General features: G+C 44.2%; 1 protein-coding gene across 1 annotated transcript in view; it reads left to right on the top strand.

Annotated features, from left to right (window-relative positions):
- Window positions 1-14,867, top strand: part of LOC124145635 (sodium/glucose cotransporter 5-like) — a 29,512-nt gene extending 14,645 nt beyond the window's left edge. Inside the window, exons 4-15 of the mRNA XM_048389563.1 lie at window positions 1,180-1,239; window positions 1,456-1,560; window positions 2,324-2,429; window positions 2,656-2,736; window positions 5,975-6,180; window positions 6,948-7,083; window positions 8,281-8,388; window positions 9,477-9,627; window positions 10,479-10,647; window positions 11,761-11,976; window positions 12,677-12,770; window positions 14,567-14,867. Of these exons, the coding sequence (XP_048245520.1) occupies window positions 1,180-1,239; window positions 1,456-1,560; window positions 2,324-2,429; window positions 2,656-2,736; window positions 5,975-6,180; window positions 6,948-7,083; window positions 8,281-8,388; window positions 9,477-9,627; window positions 10,479-10,647; window positions 11,761-11,976; window positions 12,677-12,770; window positions 14,567-14,814 (1,680 nt within the window). The 3' untranslated portion in view covers window positions 14,815-14,867. The remainder of the gene's footprint in view (window positions 1-1,179; window positions 1,240-1,455; window positions 1,561-2,323; window positions 2,430-2,655; window positions 2,737-5,974; window positions 6,181-6,947; window positions 7,084-8,280; window positions 8,389-9,476; window positions 9,628-10,478; window positions 10,648-11,760; window positions 11,977-12,676; window positions 12,771-14,566) is intronic.
- Window positions 14,868-18,379: the final 3,512 nt, after the last annotated feature.

Below are 18,379 nucleotides of genomic sequence, written 5' to 3'. Positions count from 1 at the left end.
CCTTTTAATGCAAATTGTATGAATGACAGGTGCTACCGGTAGGGCAGGACATGCTTTGCTTTTCGCGATCACTGATTTTCAGCGGTTCATTCATATATTTGCAACAGCTCTTTGCCCTTTACGCCAAGTGGAATGTGTTTCGGCAGAAAATCTAGGCTGGTTGTTCTCTTGCACTGACACTTTATATATATTGTTATTCTGTAAACAGCTGTATGTACTTGGTCATAAAGGAGTCTCAGAAGATGGTGTTCAATAGAAATTGTATTTTTATGATACAATTGCTCTATTTCAGGAATCGGCAGTGGCAAGAATGCCGACACGCCGGGGGATATTTACCGATAATGCAATCCTTTATTTAGTCATTCACCACAAGTCAGCGGGAGAAGGCAGCAGTCAGCACTATGCCAGGGAGGTGACAGACCAGTGGGTGATAGAACAAATATCAGTCTACGCTGTCGGGCTGAGGTTTCAGTCTATGCCTCTAGCTCGGAGATGTCTTAGTCAATGTCGACACCTCTGCTTGTTTCAGTCTATGCCTCTGGTTCTGTGTCAAGGCTAATGTTGACACCTCTGCTTGTTTCAGTCTATGCCTCTGGTTCTGTGTCAAGCCTAATGTTGACAGCCCTAAATGTTTCAGTCTATGTCTCTGGATCTGTGTCAAGGCTAATGTTGACACCTGTCTATGTTTCAGTCTATGCCTCTGGTTCTGTGTCAAGGCTAATGTTGACAGCCCTAAATGTTTCAGTCTATGTCTCTGGATCTGTGTCAAGGCTAATGTTGACACCTGTCTATGTTTCAGTCTATGCCTCTGGTTCTGTGTCAAGGCTAATGTTGACACATCTGAATGTTTCAGTCTATGACCCTGGTTCTGTGTCAAGGCTAATGTTGACACCTCTGCTTGTTTCAGTCTATGCCTCTGGTTCTGTGTCAAGGCTAATGTTGACACCTCTGCTTGTTTCAGTCTATGACCCTGGTTCTGTGTCAAGGCTAATGTTGACACCTCTGAATGTTTCAGTCCCTGCCTCTGGATCTGTCTCAAGGCCAATGTTAACACCTGTCTATGTTTCAGTCTATGCCTCTGGTTCTGTGTGAAGGTCTGATGTTGACACCTGTCTATGTTTCAGTCTATGCCGCTGGTTCTGTGTGAAGGTCTGATGTTGACACCTGTGTATGTTTCAGTCTATGCCGCTGGTTCTGTGTCTAGGATGGTTGTTCCTGCCAGTCTACATATCAGCCGGGGTGAGTATTTGGCATACTGTTCTTTGGCTCTCTGAAATATCTCCAGTTGACAATGTTTACTGTTGAATATTCAAATATGCGATAGTTTGACTCACGCATCGTTTTTTTTAATTTGAGGAGACCGACACAGGAGCCCATGTCAAGTTAATCCTGTATTATTTTCCAAACTACGATTTGATACCTCACTGTTGTGTACACACCTGTAATCTGCCTCAGGTGTACACCCTCCCTGAGTATATGGCGAAGAGGTTTGGGGGTCAGCGACTGCGGCTCTATCTCAGCGTCCTGTCACTCGTGCTGTACATCGTCACCAAGCTTGCGGTGAGGGAGGCACCTGTCACCATCTACTATGTCTTCACTATATGTAAATGTCGTCATCAGCTGTAATGACGTAACTATTTGTAATGTCGTCATCAGCTGTAATGTCGTCACCATCTGTAATGACGTCAGTATTTGTAATGTCGTCACCATCTGTAATGACGTCACTATATGTAATGTCGTCATCAGCTGTAATGTCGTCAACATCTGTAATGACGTCACTATTTGTAATGTCGTCATCAGCTGTAATGTCGTCACCATCTGTGATGATGTCACTGTTTGTAATGACGTCGCTATCTGTAATGTCACCATCTGCAATGTCGTCACCATATATGCCGAATACATCTTACCTGAACATCTATATGTAATATTTTCAACGGTTTAACACATTGATTTGATAATAAATTTGCTTTTTCTTTCAATATTGGTTAATTAACCTTTCAATAACCTTTGTAATACCTGTTCGTATTTGGATTAAATATGGATATTTTTTAGACTTTTCTGGCACAAATGTACTTTCATGCATACTTTAAAGATTGTAGTAACCGCAACCTTGTCATGACGTATAAATGCCTTCCGACCATGATTGAGAAAGGTGTAATTGTTTAGGAATATTAGTTGCCACGGTGTCGCGGCTGTCAAATCAACAGTTTCATTTAGAGGTGGTTATTTTTATTTGAAACCTCTCGAATCGAATATTTTCTAAATTCATAGTAGAATCTGTAATATTTGCTATATTAAACACATGCTTTGTCCGGTACTGTAGGTCAGCATCTACGCAGGAGGTCTGTTCATCAAGCTTGCTCTAGGATGGAACATGTACATCTCTATAGTGGGGCTGCTTGTCATCACGGGCATATACACTATACTAGGTGAGTTAGTTATGTCCGGTACTGTAGGTCAGCATCTACGCAGGGAGTATGTTATAGTGCATTCATCATGCGGATACTACACGATTGTTGGACGGCGACAGATCATGCTGACTAACAAGGTTCTGTACAGTACTGATCAGAGTCAAATCCTCAACTGTGTTCGTCCCCAGGCAAAACGTTGATCATGTCGAGCTCTCTGTACTGTATGTTGTTTCTCTGACCGCAGGTGGCCTGGCAGCTGTTATCTACACAGACACGTTCCAGACGGTCGTCATGACAATTGGCGCCATCATCCTGGCGGTTCTAGGTGGGAATAGTTCCATAGTCCATCCGCTCCTTACTTTACATGATTTGCAGAAAAGGTGGATAAATAATATGACGTGTTTTGTACGCCGCTTTAGCATAATTCGATCAATGGCAGGTGACAACAAGAAATGGCTTTACATACATGTATTGTACATGAATTGCAGGGTAAGGTTTTCGTCACCACTCGGTCCTTTCCGTGACGTAGAAAACGAAAATCACCACAAACCATCCGGAATGTGGGCATGGTTAAAAGTACTGCAGTACAAAAACTCTATCTACTATTTATGTACACTTTTATCTCATAATACACCGAAGAGACTGTCAGTAGTGTTAAACCACAGTAAATATTGCCAAAAATCCAAATTAGTTGTAAGTTGTAAGTAAATTAGTTGAAACTAGCCCAGCTCGACTCGTCCAATAATACCTCAGCTTGCGCAAGCAGGGGTCCATATTTGAACGAGTTTTCGGACTGTGACATAGGACAACACAGCATGGCGGCAGTCGTGAACCCTCCACAACAGTTCAACTTGTATCTGTCGGCGTCTGTTTCAAAAACAAAGTGCTTACCTATTTTCTGTCACAAAATAAATTGTCTTCAACTATAAGCGGCGGGATCTGGCGTTACGCGGTTTACACGCAATATATCCCTACGCCAATTCTGCCCGAGGTTGTGTGTAAGTACCGGAATAGGACGAGTGGACCCGAGTGAAATGAAACTGTGGCATTAAAGGGGCACTGATCTAACGCAATTCCCCGGGACTGGTTGTTGCCTTTGTTATTGTTTTTTCCCAGTGAGTACCCGGATGTATAGCAGAAATCTAGACTAGTTCGCGACCTCTGATGCGCCATTCGTAAGCGCATTAGTCACTTTTATGGGTAGTAATAAGGGCGTATGGTCACATTGATCAACAAAATGAAATACAGTTTTCGAGATAATAAGGAAATGTAGGTATCTTTGTGAGTAGCATCGGTAATGGTGACGAAGTTTTGATAAGTCACTAGCTTGGTAATTTTGCGATTTTCGTTTACACTATTTTGACTTGCAACACAAAGTATATATTTCACCTGAGCATATGCTTTTTTAAAGTGTGTATATTTTGTTACTGTCAAATGTGTAACAAATTTATTAAACGTCTAAATATTCAGTTATTTTACAAAGTGACTGAAAAACATTTCCATCTGTATTATTATGATAACGAATTCCAAACATTTTGATGTTTAATGTCATCACCAAGAGACTGAAAATGTTACGTTGAAAAGTACATTTCTATGTTGTTTGGCTTCTAATCCAACATAATAATCTGTTGTGATGTTGTTAGGCCCTTTTGGTCGTCTTAATCAATTTTAGTCAATCTGAAGAATTTCCCAACCAAGACGTAGAGGAACAAGAACGAATCGGTTCAATGCTACAGCCAATGAAGGAAAACAAAATGCAGATATCATAATTACAACCTACCAAATTTATGTGTATAAGTTTTAGGCAGCTTCCTTGTTCGAGGAATGTATCCGTGAATATCCACACAAAGGAACAATATCCCACTCGTCTGCAGCTGTACAAAGAAACTTATTCGATGTCACGTGTCTCAGTAACAATCAAATATTTTAAAAGATATATATCGTTTCGGGATATTATAACCCGTGTTCGTTTCTCAACTGATCGCTTGGATTGTTTCAGGTGTTTTACATAGGTGTCAAGTCTCAATGGTCGGCTGAGAAAGCCCACGTGACAACTATTTTCATAGCGATCACGGTTCCTAAAAATTCCATTGAGTGATAGATAACAATGATCAATCAATCAACGTATTATCAGTTAACCCTTTGAACAAAGTATGTTGTTTTTACATCGGCACTTCGCGCCATGATATGAGTGTATTCCCTTTGTTTTAGTAAACCTAGACATGTAAACACTCACTCTTGACATATCCACTGTGCAAGATAACAGTGATTAATCAATCAACGTATTTTCTGTTAATCCTTTGATGACTAGGAACGATCCGTTGATTTACAAAAAAAAGTAAATCAAGTGATCATTCATCTCTTGCTGGGCTGCCACGTGCATATTACATAACACACATTTCACCTCACTTCAAACCTGGATTTAGATAGAATAATTACCCCAGACACAATAAATGCCAAATGGGAACCTTTGTCAGGTAATATAAGTGGTGCTACCACTAATTGTACCTGTAATAAATTCATTAACTGAGCATCAAGTGAATGACGACAAATACACAAGTGTAGGGTTATACAAGAAAACGTGGATGACAACAAGGGAGTAGTAATCGTATTATCGACGCAAGCCGAAATCCGAAAATGCTTTCACTGCATGGATACTGTTTTTAGTATTAAACTATAACCATCTGGGGTATTTCCAAGGTTGACGACGTCCGATGAGCTCCCTTGTTCTTTTTGTCTGTTTGTTTAGGCTGAAGAAATGAATTAACATGCGCCCTTTGTCGAAATCTTTATAGATCACAGTTAACCAATCAGTGTTCAAAAATGCGTAAAACAAATATTGCCTCCAGCCTCCAAGTTTATTTAGCTGTCCTTGCAGACGGTACCCCAGTCTCTGAACACGCTCAGTTGCGTTGCGTATCATCCGGGTACTCACGGGGGAAAAACAATAACAAAGACAACAACCAGTCCGTTAGATCAGTGCCCCTTTAAGAAAATATCCAAGTGAACAAGCGCTGAGACAAAACCAAGTCGACTGAAATGGTCACAGTATCATAATCTAAAATATAATCAAATGGCTCAACTTGAACCAAAACTAAAAGCTTCTGTTAATCATCAAATGTGTTACTGGGGAAGTAATAACGATTTAAGGCAATAAGAGTAAATGTACCCTCCCCTCCACCCTCAGCTGGTCCTGGGGGCACGTGTGGCGCAGTCGTCTAAGGCGCCGCGATTCGCTGTGCAGAGTTGCGTCCCTTGGGCACGCCAGAAACCTATGATTGTGGGTTCGAATCCCGGTTCGTCCCGATTATGTTTCTAGGTTTGTCAGCACCATACCCGTTATCGTAGGTTTCACCAAAGTGGTAAACGTTTAAGACCTGCATCACTTCGGGCTTTCCTCCCACATTAAGCTGACACGCCGTGATATAACTTGAATACTGTTAAAAGCGGCGTTAAACCCAACTCACTCACTCACTCAGCTGGCCCTCTATCTAGTATATCATCGTTGAGGAGTCGTTACTATTCTGCCTCTCCTATTGTGGAATGTTGTTTGGGTTTATCAGGTTTTGTGAAGATAGGCGGATTCGACAACCTCGAGCACCTGTATATGAATGCTGTTCCAAGCGTGAGGGGTAACAACACGACTTGCGGCAACCCCCGGGACGACGCGTTCCATATCCTACGTGACCCCCTCTACTCCGACAACCCCTGGCCCGGATTGTTGCTCCAGTCGTCGCTCGGCTGCCTCTGGTACTGGTGCTGTGACCAGGTAAAGCAGACACAGTTATCTCCCTTCAATGTCAGAGTTATCTTATCCTCGCTACGCTGCCTCTGGTACTGGTGCTGTGACCAGGTAAAGCAGACACAGTTATCTCCCTTCAATGTCAGAGTTATCTTATCCTCGCTACGCTGCCCCTTGTACTGGTGCTGTGACCAGGTAAAGCAGACACAGTTATCTCCCTTCAATGTCAGAGTTATCTTATCCTCGCTACGCTGCCCCTTGTACTGGTGCTGTGACCAGGTAAAGCAGACACAGTTATCTCCCTTCAATGTCAGAGTTATCTTATCCTCGCTACGCTGCCTCTGGTACTGGTGCTGTGACCAGGTAAAGCAGACACAGTTATCTCCCTTCAATGTCAGAGTTATCTTATCCTCACTACGCTGCCCCTTGTACTGGTGCTGTGACCAGGTAAAGGAGACACAGTTATCTCCCTTCAATGTCAGAGTTATCTTATCCTCGCTACGCTGCCTCTGGTACTGGTGCTGTGACAAGGCAAAGCAGAAACAGTTATTCCCCTTTCAAGGTTAGAGTTAATGTGCCAAACTTCGGTGCAATTTATACATACGCAAGTGCTTTATTAAACCCCAATTGTTAATACCTCAACTTAGGTAATAAGTGCTTAAGTGTAGTGTGTAAGTCTTCCAGGAGAAACCACATCAGTGGAGGAGCCGAGGGAAGCTGTCACCGCGGTGTGTCTTGTTTGACATGACCATCTGAACTGGTAGCCATGACTGATCGTGTGTGGTTCTATCCAGGTCATCGTACAGAGATCCTTGGCGGCCAAAGATCTGTCTCACGCCAAAGGGGCGTCCATCCTGTCTGGCTACCTCAAGCTGCTCCCCCTACTTCTCATGATCTACCCAGGGATGATCAGTCGCGCTCTCTACCCAGGTAATACCCTAATGCCATGGAAACGTCAATACCCTACTGCCATGGGAACGTCTTGGCGTCTTGTCGTGTTTAATGTATGCAAACCTTATTGGAAAATGTTAACATAACATTGCTTGATGAATAGTAAGCAGTTTGCAATGCACAATGTATGACTTGGCCAACAGGACCTGCATAAAAGGCATGAACACAACTTGTCGAAATCGCTTTGAAAGTTCTTAGATGTATTCGGGGGCACGGGTGGACCAGTCGTCTAAGGCGCCGCGATTCGCTGTGCAGAGTTGCGTCCCTGCCCACGCCAGAAACCTATGATTGTGGGTTCGAATCACGGTTCGCCCCGATTATGTTTCTAGGTTTGTCAGCACCATACCCGTGCTCGTGGGTTTCACCGAAGTGGTAAACATCTGAGACCTGCATCACTTTGGGCTTTCCTCCCACATTAAGCTGACACGCCGCGATATAACTGGAATACTGTTAAAAGCGGCGTTAAACCCAACTCACTCACTCACTCACTCTTAGATGTATTCCTATTAAAGAGAACTAGACTTTGTTTATGATAGCGCACACTGGACTGACATCTACACGAAGGTTAAATGTGTAGAAAAGGCTTCTTGTAGAGGTTCTGTAATATTGGAACATTAGCCAGACTATGAGCCACCCTCCTTTTCCCAGAAGATGTAGATAGAGAGAGAACAAATATACAGTAAATCTTGTGTCACGGACAAACTTATAGTTGGATTTTCTCTTGAAGTGAACTTGATCCTGCCAGCAATCCTATACGTGCAAGGGGCGGTGGGGTGGCCTAGTGGTTAAAGCGTTCGCTCGTCACGCCGAAGACCCGGGTTCGATTCCCGAAATGGGTAAAAGCGGCGTAAAACCATACTCACTCACTCATGATGTCAATCACTGGATTATGTGGTCCAGACCGCCGTCATGTCGCTGGAATATTGCTGAGTGCGGCCTTTCTCAAACACCTTTAAGCTTTCAGTTATTTCAGTAAGTCAACAAGTTATGTATTTGTTTCAAGTGATTCAGATAGGTAAACAATTATTAACAACTGAACAACAACAACCACGGAAAAGTTGGAACGTGTTCCAGGAATGTATTCAACACCTTCACCACTCACCATAAGACTCAAGTGACTGGTGCAGGTTCGAATCCCACTGACGGATTATTATTTTGTACCCGATGTGTTTCCAGATTCTGTGGGCTGTGTGGACCCAAAGGAGTGTGAGCGGTATTGTGAGAACCCCGTGGGCTGCTCCAACATCGCCTACCCCAAGCTGGTGCTGGAGATCATGCCGATTGGTGGGTCCCCCTCGTGCCCTGAGTCACGTGCACGCGGTGCTTACATGCCGACACATGCACTACGATGCTTACATCTTGACACATGAATCAGAGTATTTACATCTCGACACATGCACCACGAAGTATACACCTCGACACATGCACCGCGGTGCTTCCATGTCGACCTGTGCACCACGGTGCATAAAAATCCACATATGCACCGCTACGCTTACATTTCGACACATGTTGCAGACTAGTTACATCTCAACACATGCATCGACAAATATCACAGCATACGTACATCCCAAAACTTGTATCAGGTTACCTTAAACAGTACCACGGTATTGATGTGATTCTCCAAAAAAGCCCCAAAAGATTCATTTCAAATTTATAAACATTACAATTTCACCCCTGGGTTTCATGATTGAGTAAAAGCAGTCATGTTGGCTTCTCCCCTTCTCCCGTGTAGGTCTGCGAGTCTTGTTGGCTTCTACCCTTCTCCCGTGTAGGTCTGCGAGTCATGTCGGCTTCTTCCCTTCTCCCGTGTAGGTCTGTGAGTCATGTTGGCTTCTTTCCTTCTCCCGTGTAGGTCTGAAAGTCATGTTGGCTTCTTCCCTTCTCCCGTGTAGGTCTGCGAGTCATGTTGGCTTCTTCCCTTCTCCCGTGGAGGTCTGCGAGTCATGTTGACTTCTTCCCTTCTCCCGTGGAGGTCTGCGAGTCATGTTGGCTTCTTCCTTTCTCCCGTGTAGGTCTGCGAGTCATGTTGACTTCTTCCCTTCTCCCGTGTAGATCTGCGAGTCATGTTGACTTCTTTCCTTCTCCCGTGTAGGCCTGCGAGCCATGTTGGCTTCTTCCCTTCTCCCGTGTAGGCCTGAGTGTAATGTTGACTTCTTCCCTTCTCCCGTGTAGGTCTGAGTGTAATGTTGACTTCCTCCCTTCTCCCGTGTAGGTCTGCGAGTCATGTTGGCTTCTTCCCTTCTCCCGTGTAGGTCTGAGTGTAATGTTGACTTCTTCCCTTCTCCCGTGTAGGTCTGAGTGTAATGTTGACTTCCTCCCTTCTCCCGTGTAGGCCTGCGAGTCATGTTGACTTCCTCCCTTCTCACGTGTAGGTCTGCGAGGTCTGATGATGGCTGTGATGCTGTCGGCCATCATGAGTTCCCTGACCTCCATCTTCAACAGCGCCAGCACACTCTTCACCATGGACCTCTGGCGGCGCATGCGCCCTAGAGCCCGACAGAGGGAGCTGCTCATTGTTGGAAGGTAACATTTTGTGACAACAAAGTGCCATTGCTCAATATCAGATGTCGATAATTCCAAATGTGCGCACCGTCCCCCTTTTTCAGACACCAACCTTTGACAGTCCCCCATAATGTGTTTTGTTCACGTCTTGACTCTCAAAGTCCAAGTTCCGCCTCTGCATTCGGAGGGCCAATTTAGACACATAACGACCCCCATGATACACCTCTTGCTTGATAAATATAAAGTACTCATCTTTAATATTACCGTCACTACAAAACCTTGAAATTCACTTTTCTTTGTACGGTCTGACACATCTACCCGTCCCAATGAACAGAGTGTGGGTTATTCGAGATTTAGTCTAACTCTCTAACAAATGTTGCTCGGTAGGAATATTACATAATTATACTTTTTTTATTTCGTGCAGATGTAGACCATCGGCCCATGGTACATCTTATACAATATACAATACTGCGTCGAGCTTGCAGATAATAATACTAATAATAATAGGTTTCCTAACATTCATTGCATGGTAGATAAAGGTAGCTAAATTAATTAAACCTGTTTCATTTGGGTAGACAAGAGTATATTTTTTTTTCAGCGATGGATGGACATAACAATTTAACAATATACACCAATATTTAATACAGCGTTTCAACGCCACTATATATAGTGGAATATTACATATGATAGCGACATACTTGTGATAATTTGCAATATTTGATAAACAGAGAGCGCGGAATGCCCTTCTTGAAAGTAATGTCTTGTGAATCTCTCTTCACCCAGAGTATCTACAGACATATGATGCAGCCTTAATATTACAGACTGCGGCGTAAAACGACATTCATTCACTCAATTTTCTCATTTTCCTACAGGGTGTCGGTGGTATTTCTGTGTGCGGTCAGTATTCTGTGGATCCCATTGGTCAAGTCCTCAGCGGGGGGACAACTCTTCACATACATCCAGGCAGTACAGGGTTATCTGGGAACGCCGATAGGGGCGCTGTTCCTGTGGGCCATTTTGTGGAAAAGAATGAACGAAAACGTAAGTTGATGAAGTGTTCTTTTCTCAATATTAGACTCTTGGGTATTGGATGCGTGGGTGTTTGGATGCGTTGGTATGTGGGTGCGTGGGTATACGTATGTGGGTGCGTGGGTGCGTGGGTATATGGGTGCGTGGGTGGGTTGGTATGTGGGTGCGTCGGTATATGGGTGCGTGGATGGGTTGGTATGTGGGTGCGTGGGTGCGTCGGTATATAGGTGCGTGGATGGGTTGGTATGTGGGTGCGTGGGTGCGTCGGTATATGGTCGCGTGAGTGAGTGGGTATATGGGTGCGTGGGTAGGTTGGTATGTGGGTGGGTTGGTATGTGGGTGGGTTGGTATGTGGGTGTGTGGGTGAGTGGGTATATGGGTGCGTGGGTGGGTTGGTATATAGGTGCGTGGGTGGGTGGGTATATGGGTGCGTGGGTGCGTGGGTGCGTCGGTATATGGGTGCGTGGGTGGGTTGGTATGTGGGTGCGTGGGTGCGTCGGTATATGGGTGCGTGGGTATGTGGATGTGCGTTTTAAAAAGAATCTCACTCATATCATGAGGAGGGTGGTCACTATCGTCATGACAACGAGAAAAGCTATGGTGCTGACAGAGCCCAGGCCGGTACGAGCAGATTCGAACCATGACAATGAGACTCTGGGAGCTTCGGTGCAGAGCTGTGAATAGCTGGACCACAACTGTGAGTGAGTGAGTGAGTGACGAGCCACAAGGCTACCCCCACCCCCCCAACGAAACGACCCTTGTAGAGTGTGAAGGGGACTGGCAAATTCTTGAATTCTTGATGGTAAATGGTAAAAGTCAGGTATTATTCTTTATCTATTAATTTCTTTTTATTGTTGATAGGGTTCTAATTGCTAATTTATTTCTGCTAAATTGTAAAACTCAAATGTGAGTTAAATATTACTATTGATCAAGTTTTAATTAACGCATGTATTTACTCTTTTACTTTTATTTGATGTGGTTTATGTGCAAAGGATTTGTCTCTTCCAGATTTGACTATTTACGCACCGATTTGTTGAGGGTGATGATAAACAACAAACGAACAACATAATTCCTCAAATCTGAGTTCTGCCATTTGACTTTGGAACGTGAACCACTATTTTCCAGGGTGCGTTTTGGGGGATTCTACTCGGACACACCTGCGGCGTCGTGAGGATGGTGATAGACTTCTCCTTCCCCGCCCCCGACTGCGGGGAGCCCGAGACCCGCCCCGCCATCCTGTACAAAGTCCACTACTCCTACTTCGGCTCCCTCAGCCTCGTCATCACCTCCCTTGCCATCGTCGTCTTTAGCCTCATCTCAGAGAAACCGTCCAAGAAACAGGTACATCTTGCCTGACCACCGCTTTCGTCCCTTGGGCACGCCAGAAACCTATGATTGTGGGTTCGAATCCCGGTTCGACCCGATTATGTTTCTAGGTTTGTCAGCACCATACCCGTGTTCGTGGGTTTCACCGAAGTGGTAAACGTCTGAGACCTGCATTACTTCGGGCATTCCTCCAATATTAAGGTGACACGCCGCGATATAACTGGAATACTGTTAAAAGCGGCGTTAAGCCCAACTCACTCAAACCGATAGGAGGGGCCGAAACGTGTATTTGTAACAACACCGCACCCAGGATGTCCACCAAACACGTTTCTTAAATTGTCTTATATAAAAACGTGAGAGAAACATTATTTACTAAAATACGTAAAGCAAGCACCCCCCACCCCCCAACCCAACCTCCACCCCCACCCCTCCTCCCCAATATCAAATGTACCCATAATGGGAATCGAACCCAGGCCACTGACATAACAAACTAACACTTGGACCACTAACATGCCAGACTCCCGCTTTACCTCATTGACCGAGCTTAGTGTATACCCTATCCCAGGAAGAACACAGACGTTCACACCCCTCTACCACACACCCCCACCCCCACCCCCAGCACCACCCCTACACATCTCTACCACCCCTACATCCCTCTAAAACACCAAGGTATTAATTTAAAAAAGGTCATTATTTCATTTCTTTACGTTTACAGTTGCGAGGAGTGACGTGGTGGACACGGATAGACAAGGTCCGGGACGACGACGACTTCGAGGCGAAACCCAGCACATCCGCTAATGGCCGTCAACGTAAGGGGATACATATAGATCATGTCTTACTCGGTGGATTAAGTCTTTGGTGCATGTACCCACTGTGGAGTGCTGTATTCCTTGCTTTCCCAGATTCTCATCAGTTGCTGTTACTCATCGCTTGTCCAGACAGCCCCCCCCAATGTTCATGCAACACAACTTCAGATGCAGCCAGTATTAAATAAAATGCCTTACTTCGCAATAATGCTCCTAAAAAAGAAACGCATAAGCACAGTGTGGCTATAAGGAGCAACACACATTTACTGCGCTTCTGAACGCTTGATGTGTAACGGCATTGTGCAATCAGCACGACAGCAGACACAAGCCCAACATGGAGACAGGGGTCATTTACTGCCTGGCCCCTCAGCCTATGGACGACATGAGAGTATGGGGCACACGATGGGGAGCTCAGCACTCGGTCATAGTGCATGTACAAGCTGTGGCAATGTCGTCCCCATCTTCCCGAAGCAAGGGCTTAAACTGACTATAAAAGTCTAGTTTCCACCCTTGCCGAACTAGGCTGGAATTTCCAGGCTCGATCGTAGCGCCACCAGTGGCTATTACGAGTTATGTCCCTTCTATGTCTCTCTTGTTGACCAATCAGATTCCACCGCTCATATCACTTGCATTGCTTCAAACAAAGTGAAGGCGCCCTGTCAAGACGATCTGATCGATAATCAAGATCTATATTGTAATAAAACGGTACTGACCTCGCGAAGTGCATCAGCTCAGGAAGAAATGTCGTCCCACGTGTATCCCCCTATTCCCGTGGGTCGTCACGTGGTTCTTGTTGTTACCCTGCCTGCATTAAGGGGTTAAAACAAGGACGTGCAACGTGCATGCACGTCGCAATGTAAGTGCAATAATCTTGGACGCGACGTTAAACCCCATTTCACCTCACACATCACCTCACCTTCTTACGAGGAGTATTTATGCACTGGTAATCTAATGAGCTTCAACGCACTATGCAGAGTTCCACCCCTTAACAATGCCAGCAAGGATTCGCTCATCTTGGGTTCGAATCCAAGATTCACCTCAACTGTGATCCTTGGTTTGTCAGCACCATACCGATGCTCGTGCATCTTCCCGAGGCAAGAGAGTTAACTGACTTTAAAAGTCCAGTTTCCATCCTTGCCGAACTAGGCTGGAATTCCTGGGCTCGATCGTAGCGCCACCAGTGGCTATTGCGAGTTATGTCCTTTCAATGCCTCTCCTACTGACCAATCAGATTCAACCTCTCGTATCACTTGCATTTGTTTCAAACAAAACGGTGGCGCCCAGTCAAGACGATCTGATCGATAATCAAGATCTATATATATTGTGATGAAACGAGTCTTACATCGCGAAGTGCATCAAATCACGTGAGCACCTTGATTGAAAACATGAATAGATTTAGAAAATATCTTATGACAACGAGTTAGCGGTGCAAATGCTTTGCAAAAATGCTGCAGTCGACCGGAATCTGCATGACACTTTACGAACCGGATTTCGATTTCGGTGCGCGATTGTGATTGGACTATGCATAGACTCGTTAGTCCAGCCAAAATGTAACTCCATAATACCAGCCTAGTTCGGCAAGGGTGGAAACTGGACTTTTATAGTCAGTTAACTCCCTTGCCTCGGGAAGATGATGCTCGTGGTTTCACCAAAGTGGTAAACGTCTTAGCCCTGTATCACTTAAGCCTTTCCTCCCACATTCAGCTGACACGCGGTGATATAACTATGAAATAAGTTACAGTTCAAGGCGGCGTCAAACTAAACTCATTAACTCACATATTTTACATTTGCTTCCTCAGACTTCGAGATGGCCAACGACGATTCTGAGGAAGAGGGGGAGGATGAAGACACCTCTACTTGTCAACGATGTGTCGACTGTGTGTGTGGGATACCCAAAACTCACGGGAAGTCTCGCGAGACTCCTGAGATTTCCGAAGATCAGAGAATTGACTTTCTCAATCAGAGTTCTATGTGGAAAACAGTCCTCAATGTTAACGCAGCGATTGCCTTCGTCATTTTGGCGTTTCTTTTTGGCTTTTTTCATTAACACATCCTTCACCAACAATAGCCAAACACTTTTGATAGAGACTATGTTGAGAATGTAGAGGGAAAAGGGCTTCACTTTGAGCACCTTGTTTTCTTTAAATACCGCGATCTGAGACATTATAAAGTGGTATATAAGTAGATATAATGCTTGTCTATAGATGTAAATACATTTGATAAAACATCTGTGAGGTCTACGTTGACTTTGACAGCCCGGGCCAACTCGGATCCAACACAAGCCAAACACTTCTGATAGAGACTATGTTGAGAATGTAGATGGAAAACGACTTCCCTTTGAGCACCTTATTTTCTTTAAATACCGCGATCTGAGACACTAAAAAGTGGTATGTAGGTAGGTATAATTCTAATCTATAGATGTGAATCCTTTCCATGTTACATCTGTGAGTTTTAAGTTGATTTTGACAGCCCGGCCCAAGTCGGACCTACCACTTCTGACAGAGATTTTCTTAAGAAAATACAGCAAAAGAGTTTGACTTTAACGGACCAGTTTTCTTTAAATGCTATACACTGTGACATCATAAAGTGGTATATAGGTAGATATAACACTGATCTATAGATGCAAACACACTTGAAGATACATCTGTGTGTTTAAAGTTGATTTTGACAGCCCGGGCCAAGTCGAAACCAACACAAGCCAAACACTTCTGATAGAGACTATGTTGAGAATGTAGAGGGAAAGGGCTTCACTTTGAGCACCTTGTTTTCTTTAAATCGCGCGATCTGAGACACTGTTTATAAAGTGGTATATAGGTAGATATAATATTAGTCTATAGATGTGAATCCATTTCATGATACATGTGTGAGGTTTGAGTTGATTTTGACAGCCCGGGCCAGGTCGGACCGAACACTTGTGTGACTGTTAAATGTTTCGGGAGAAGAGGTCTACTTTAACCAACGTGTCTGCTTTAGGTTGGTTGGTTTGTTGTTTAACGCAGCACTCAGCAATATTCCAGCTATATGACGGCGGTCTGTAAATAATCGAGTCTGGACCAGACAATCCAGTGATTAATATCATGAGCATCGATCCACGCAATTGGGATTGATGACATGCATCAACCAAGTCAGCGAGCCTGACCACCCGATCCCGTTAGTCGCCTTTAACGACAAGCATAGTCACCTTTTAGGGCAAGCATGGGTTGCTGAAGACCTATTCTAACCCGGAATCTTCACGGGTAGTGTCTGCTTTAAATACGATGAACAGTGACATTATTATGTGGTATTTACTTAGATATAGTACTATCCTATAAATATAAACGCTATGCCGACAGATGGAAATTTGTATCGTGATTGCAAGAAGTATTTGATACGTTTCAAATCCTATTTCTACATGTTACCTCGATCAGCGACGCTTTCACACAGCTCCACTTTCTGGTTTTCAAGTGATTTACTCCGAATTACTGAATTATGGCGCACGTTTTTGGTTGGTGATTGTTCAATAATGTCATGTATATATGTTGCATCAATAATATGTAGGTATGGTCGCCGATAATGAAGTAATTAGCCAATACCACTTTGGCCCGTCTTGGCCCGGCCCGGCCCGACTTTTAGGCAATGCCCACATATCATTGTTGCCATATCAACCGGAATGGAAATTCAAACATATCAGCCTATCGCAAAACTGTATCGTCACGGTGATGTGGAGGTCACCGGCGCCAGGATCATATTACAGTTATATCACCAGTAGTGTTTGTATGCATGTCTGTAAATACCCCACGAACAGAATTCACCATGTTAGATGATCGCATTATGTTAATTTCACAAAAACGATCTGAAACATCATTTTTGAAATATGTATTTTATACAACTTCAGGTACCTCATACTAATAGTCACATATACCCTATTTTTCTCGCGAAAGTATTTTGTTTCAAATGTTGTCAGGAAGACCAGGCTTCCTACATTGTGTTGTGTTTGTTTGTTTGTTTGTTTGTATGTTTGTTTGTTTAACACCGCACTCAGCAATATTCGAGCTTTATGACGGCGATCTGTTAATAATCGAGTCTGGACCAGACAGTGCAGTGATTGACATCATGAGCATCGATCTACGCAATTGGGATACAATGACATGTGTCAACCAAGTCAGCAAGTCGGACCACCCGATCCCGTCAGTGGCCTTTTTACGGCAAGCATGGGTTGCTAAGTGCCATTTCTAACCCGGATATCTACGGGGTTCCTACAGTGTGAGGATTTAAGGGAGGTTGATACGGTATATTTATGTAAATGATAAGTTCAGCACTTCTTGTTTTTTTAAGTTGAATGTTACCTTACAATATGGAAAAATGTTCTCATGAAAATAATTTGATGAGTCAGAGTTGTGATGAGTTTTAATACATCATTTCTTCTTTATTTTTACCCAAACAGAAATTTTATCTTCTTTATGATATTTATTCCTGTTTTATCCTCTATCTTTAATTCCAATTTGTTCCTGTGGTTTGATGATTTCTATAATATATTTTAAAGTGAACTTTAAGGTTTTACTGAAGCTGTTAATAATTGTTCGCTGCACATACTGGAATCACTGAAAATAAAATTGTTGTTAAAAACAAACCTGTTCCGCCTTACGGAAGCAATATTTAAAGCACGAAAAGTGAGTGAGTGAGTGAGTGAGTGAGTGAGTGAGTGAGTTTGGTTTTACGCCGCTTTTAGCAATATTCCAGCAATATCACGGCGGGGGACACTAGAAATGGGCTTTACACATTGTACCCATGTTGGAAATCGAACCCGGATCTTCGGCGTGACGAGCAAACGCTTTAACCACTAGGCTATCCGACCGCCCCTTGTGGGGATAATTTTATGAAATTGTGCTTAGTCTTGCTTGCTAAAACAATATCCCCAAAATGTTCATGAGCCTTAAGTATTTGTTTGTTCAGTGACCGAATATGTCTATACTATATTTTGCTCCAAACAGCCCCCCCCCCCCCCCCCCCCGCCCCCGCTACCCTCACACACACTCCCCAGTCTCCTCCCCCCCCCCCCCCCCCCCCCCCGGCGGCTAGGTCATTGCTCGTGCTGTCAACCCCTTGTTTACCTAGATTAGACTCCGGTGTGGTACATCTGGAATGTGTCTGTAAGAAACCCATATCGTTGTCTGACTCGTGTTGTTATGTTGACCACAAAACAATTCTTACCAAGTATCAGACGAAACCAGGAGACGCTGCGTGTGTCGGTAAGCTGTGAGCGTGTTAGGCTATGCTACATCGACATGACCCCTTGACGGTGAAACTGGTGCATTATATAAACGTGTTAACATACTTGTGCAACCATTGGAGAATACGGTCAGGTGGGGGGGGGGGGTATGTTGGCCTACATACCATCTAGGAGGTTGTCTTATCTGAATGACACACGTCGGATACATTACCTCAACACGTACACTGACACTCGAGATGAGATAGGGGGATGGGCACTGGTGGTGAGCTGCACAGTTGCGTCCCTTGGGCTTGCAGGAGCCTATGATCGTTCGTACGAATCCCAGATTTGTCGCTCGATTATGATTCTTGGTTTCTTTGCTAAATGGTAAACGTCCTGCACAGTTGCGTCCCTTGGGCTTGCA

This window comes from Haliotis rufescens, unplaced genomic scaffold (assembly GCF_023055435.1).
Source record: "Haliotis rufescens isolate VD_foot unplaced genomic scaffold, xgHalRufe1.0.p SCAF_8, whole genome shotgun sequence".
In the NCBI taxonomy this organism is placed as follows: domain Eukaryota; kingdom Metazoa; phylum Mollusca; class Gastropoda; order Lepetellida; family Haliotidae; genus Haliotis; species Haliotis rufescens.
Note: the sequence above shows the minus strand (reverse complement) of the source record. Positions and strands in the feature narration are given on the sequence as shown.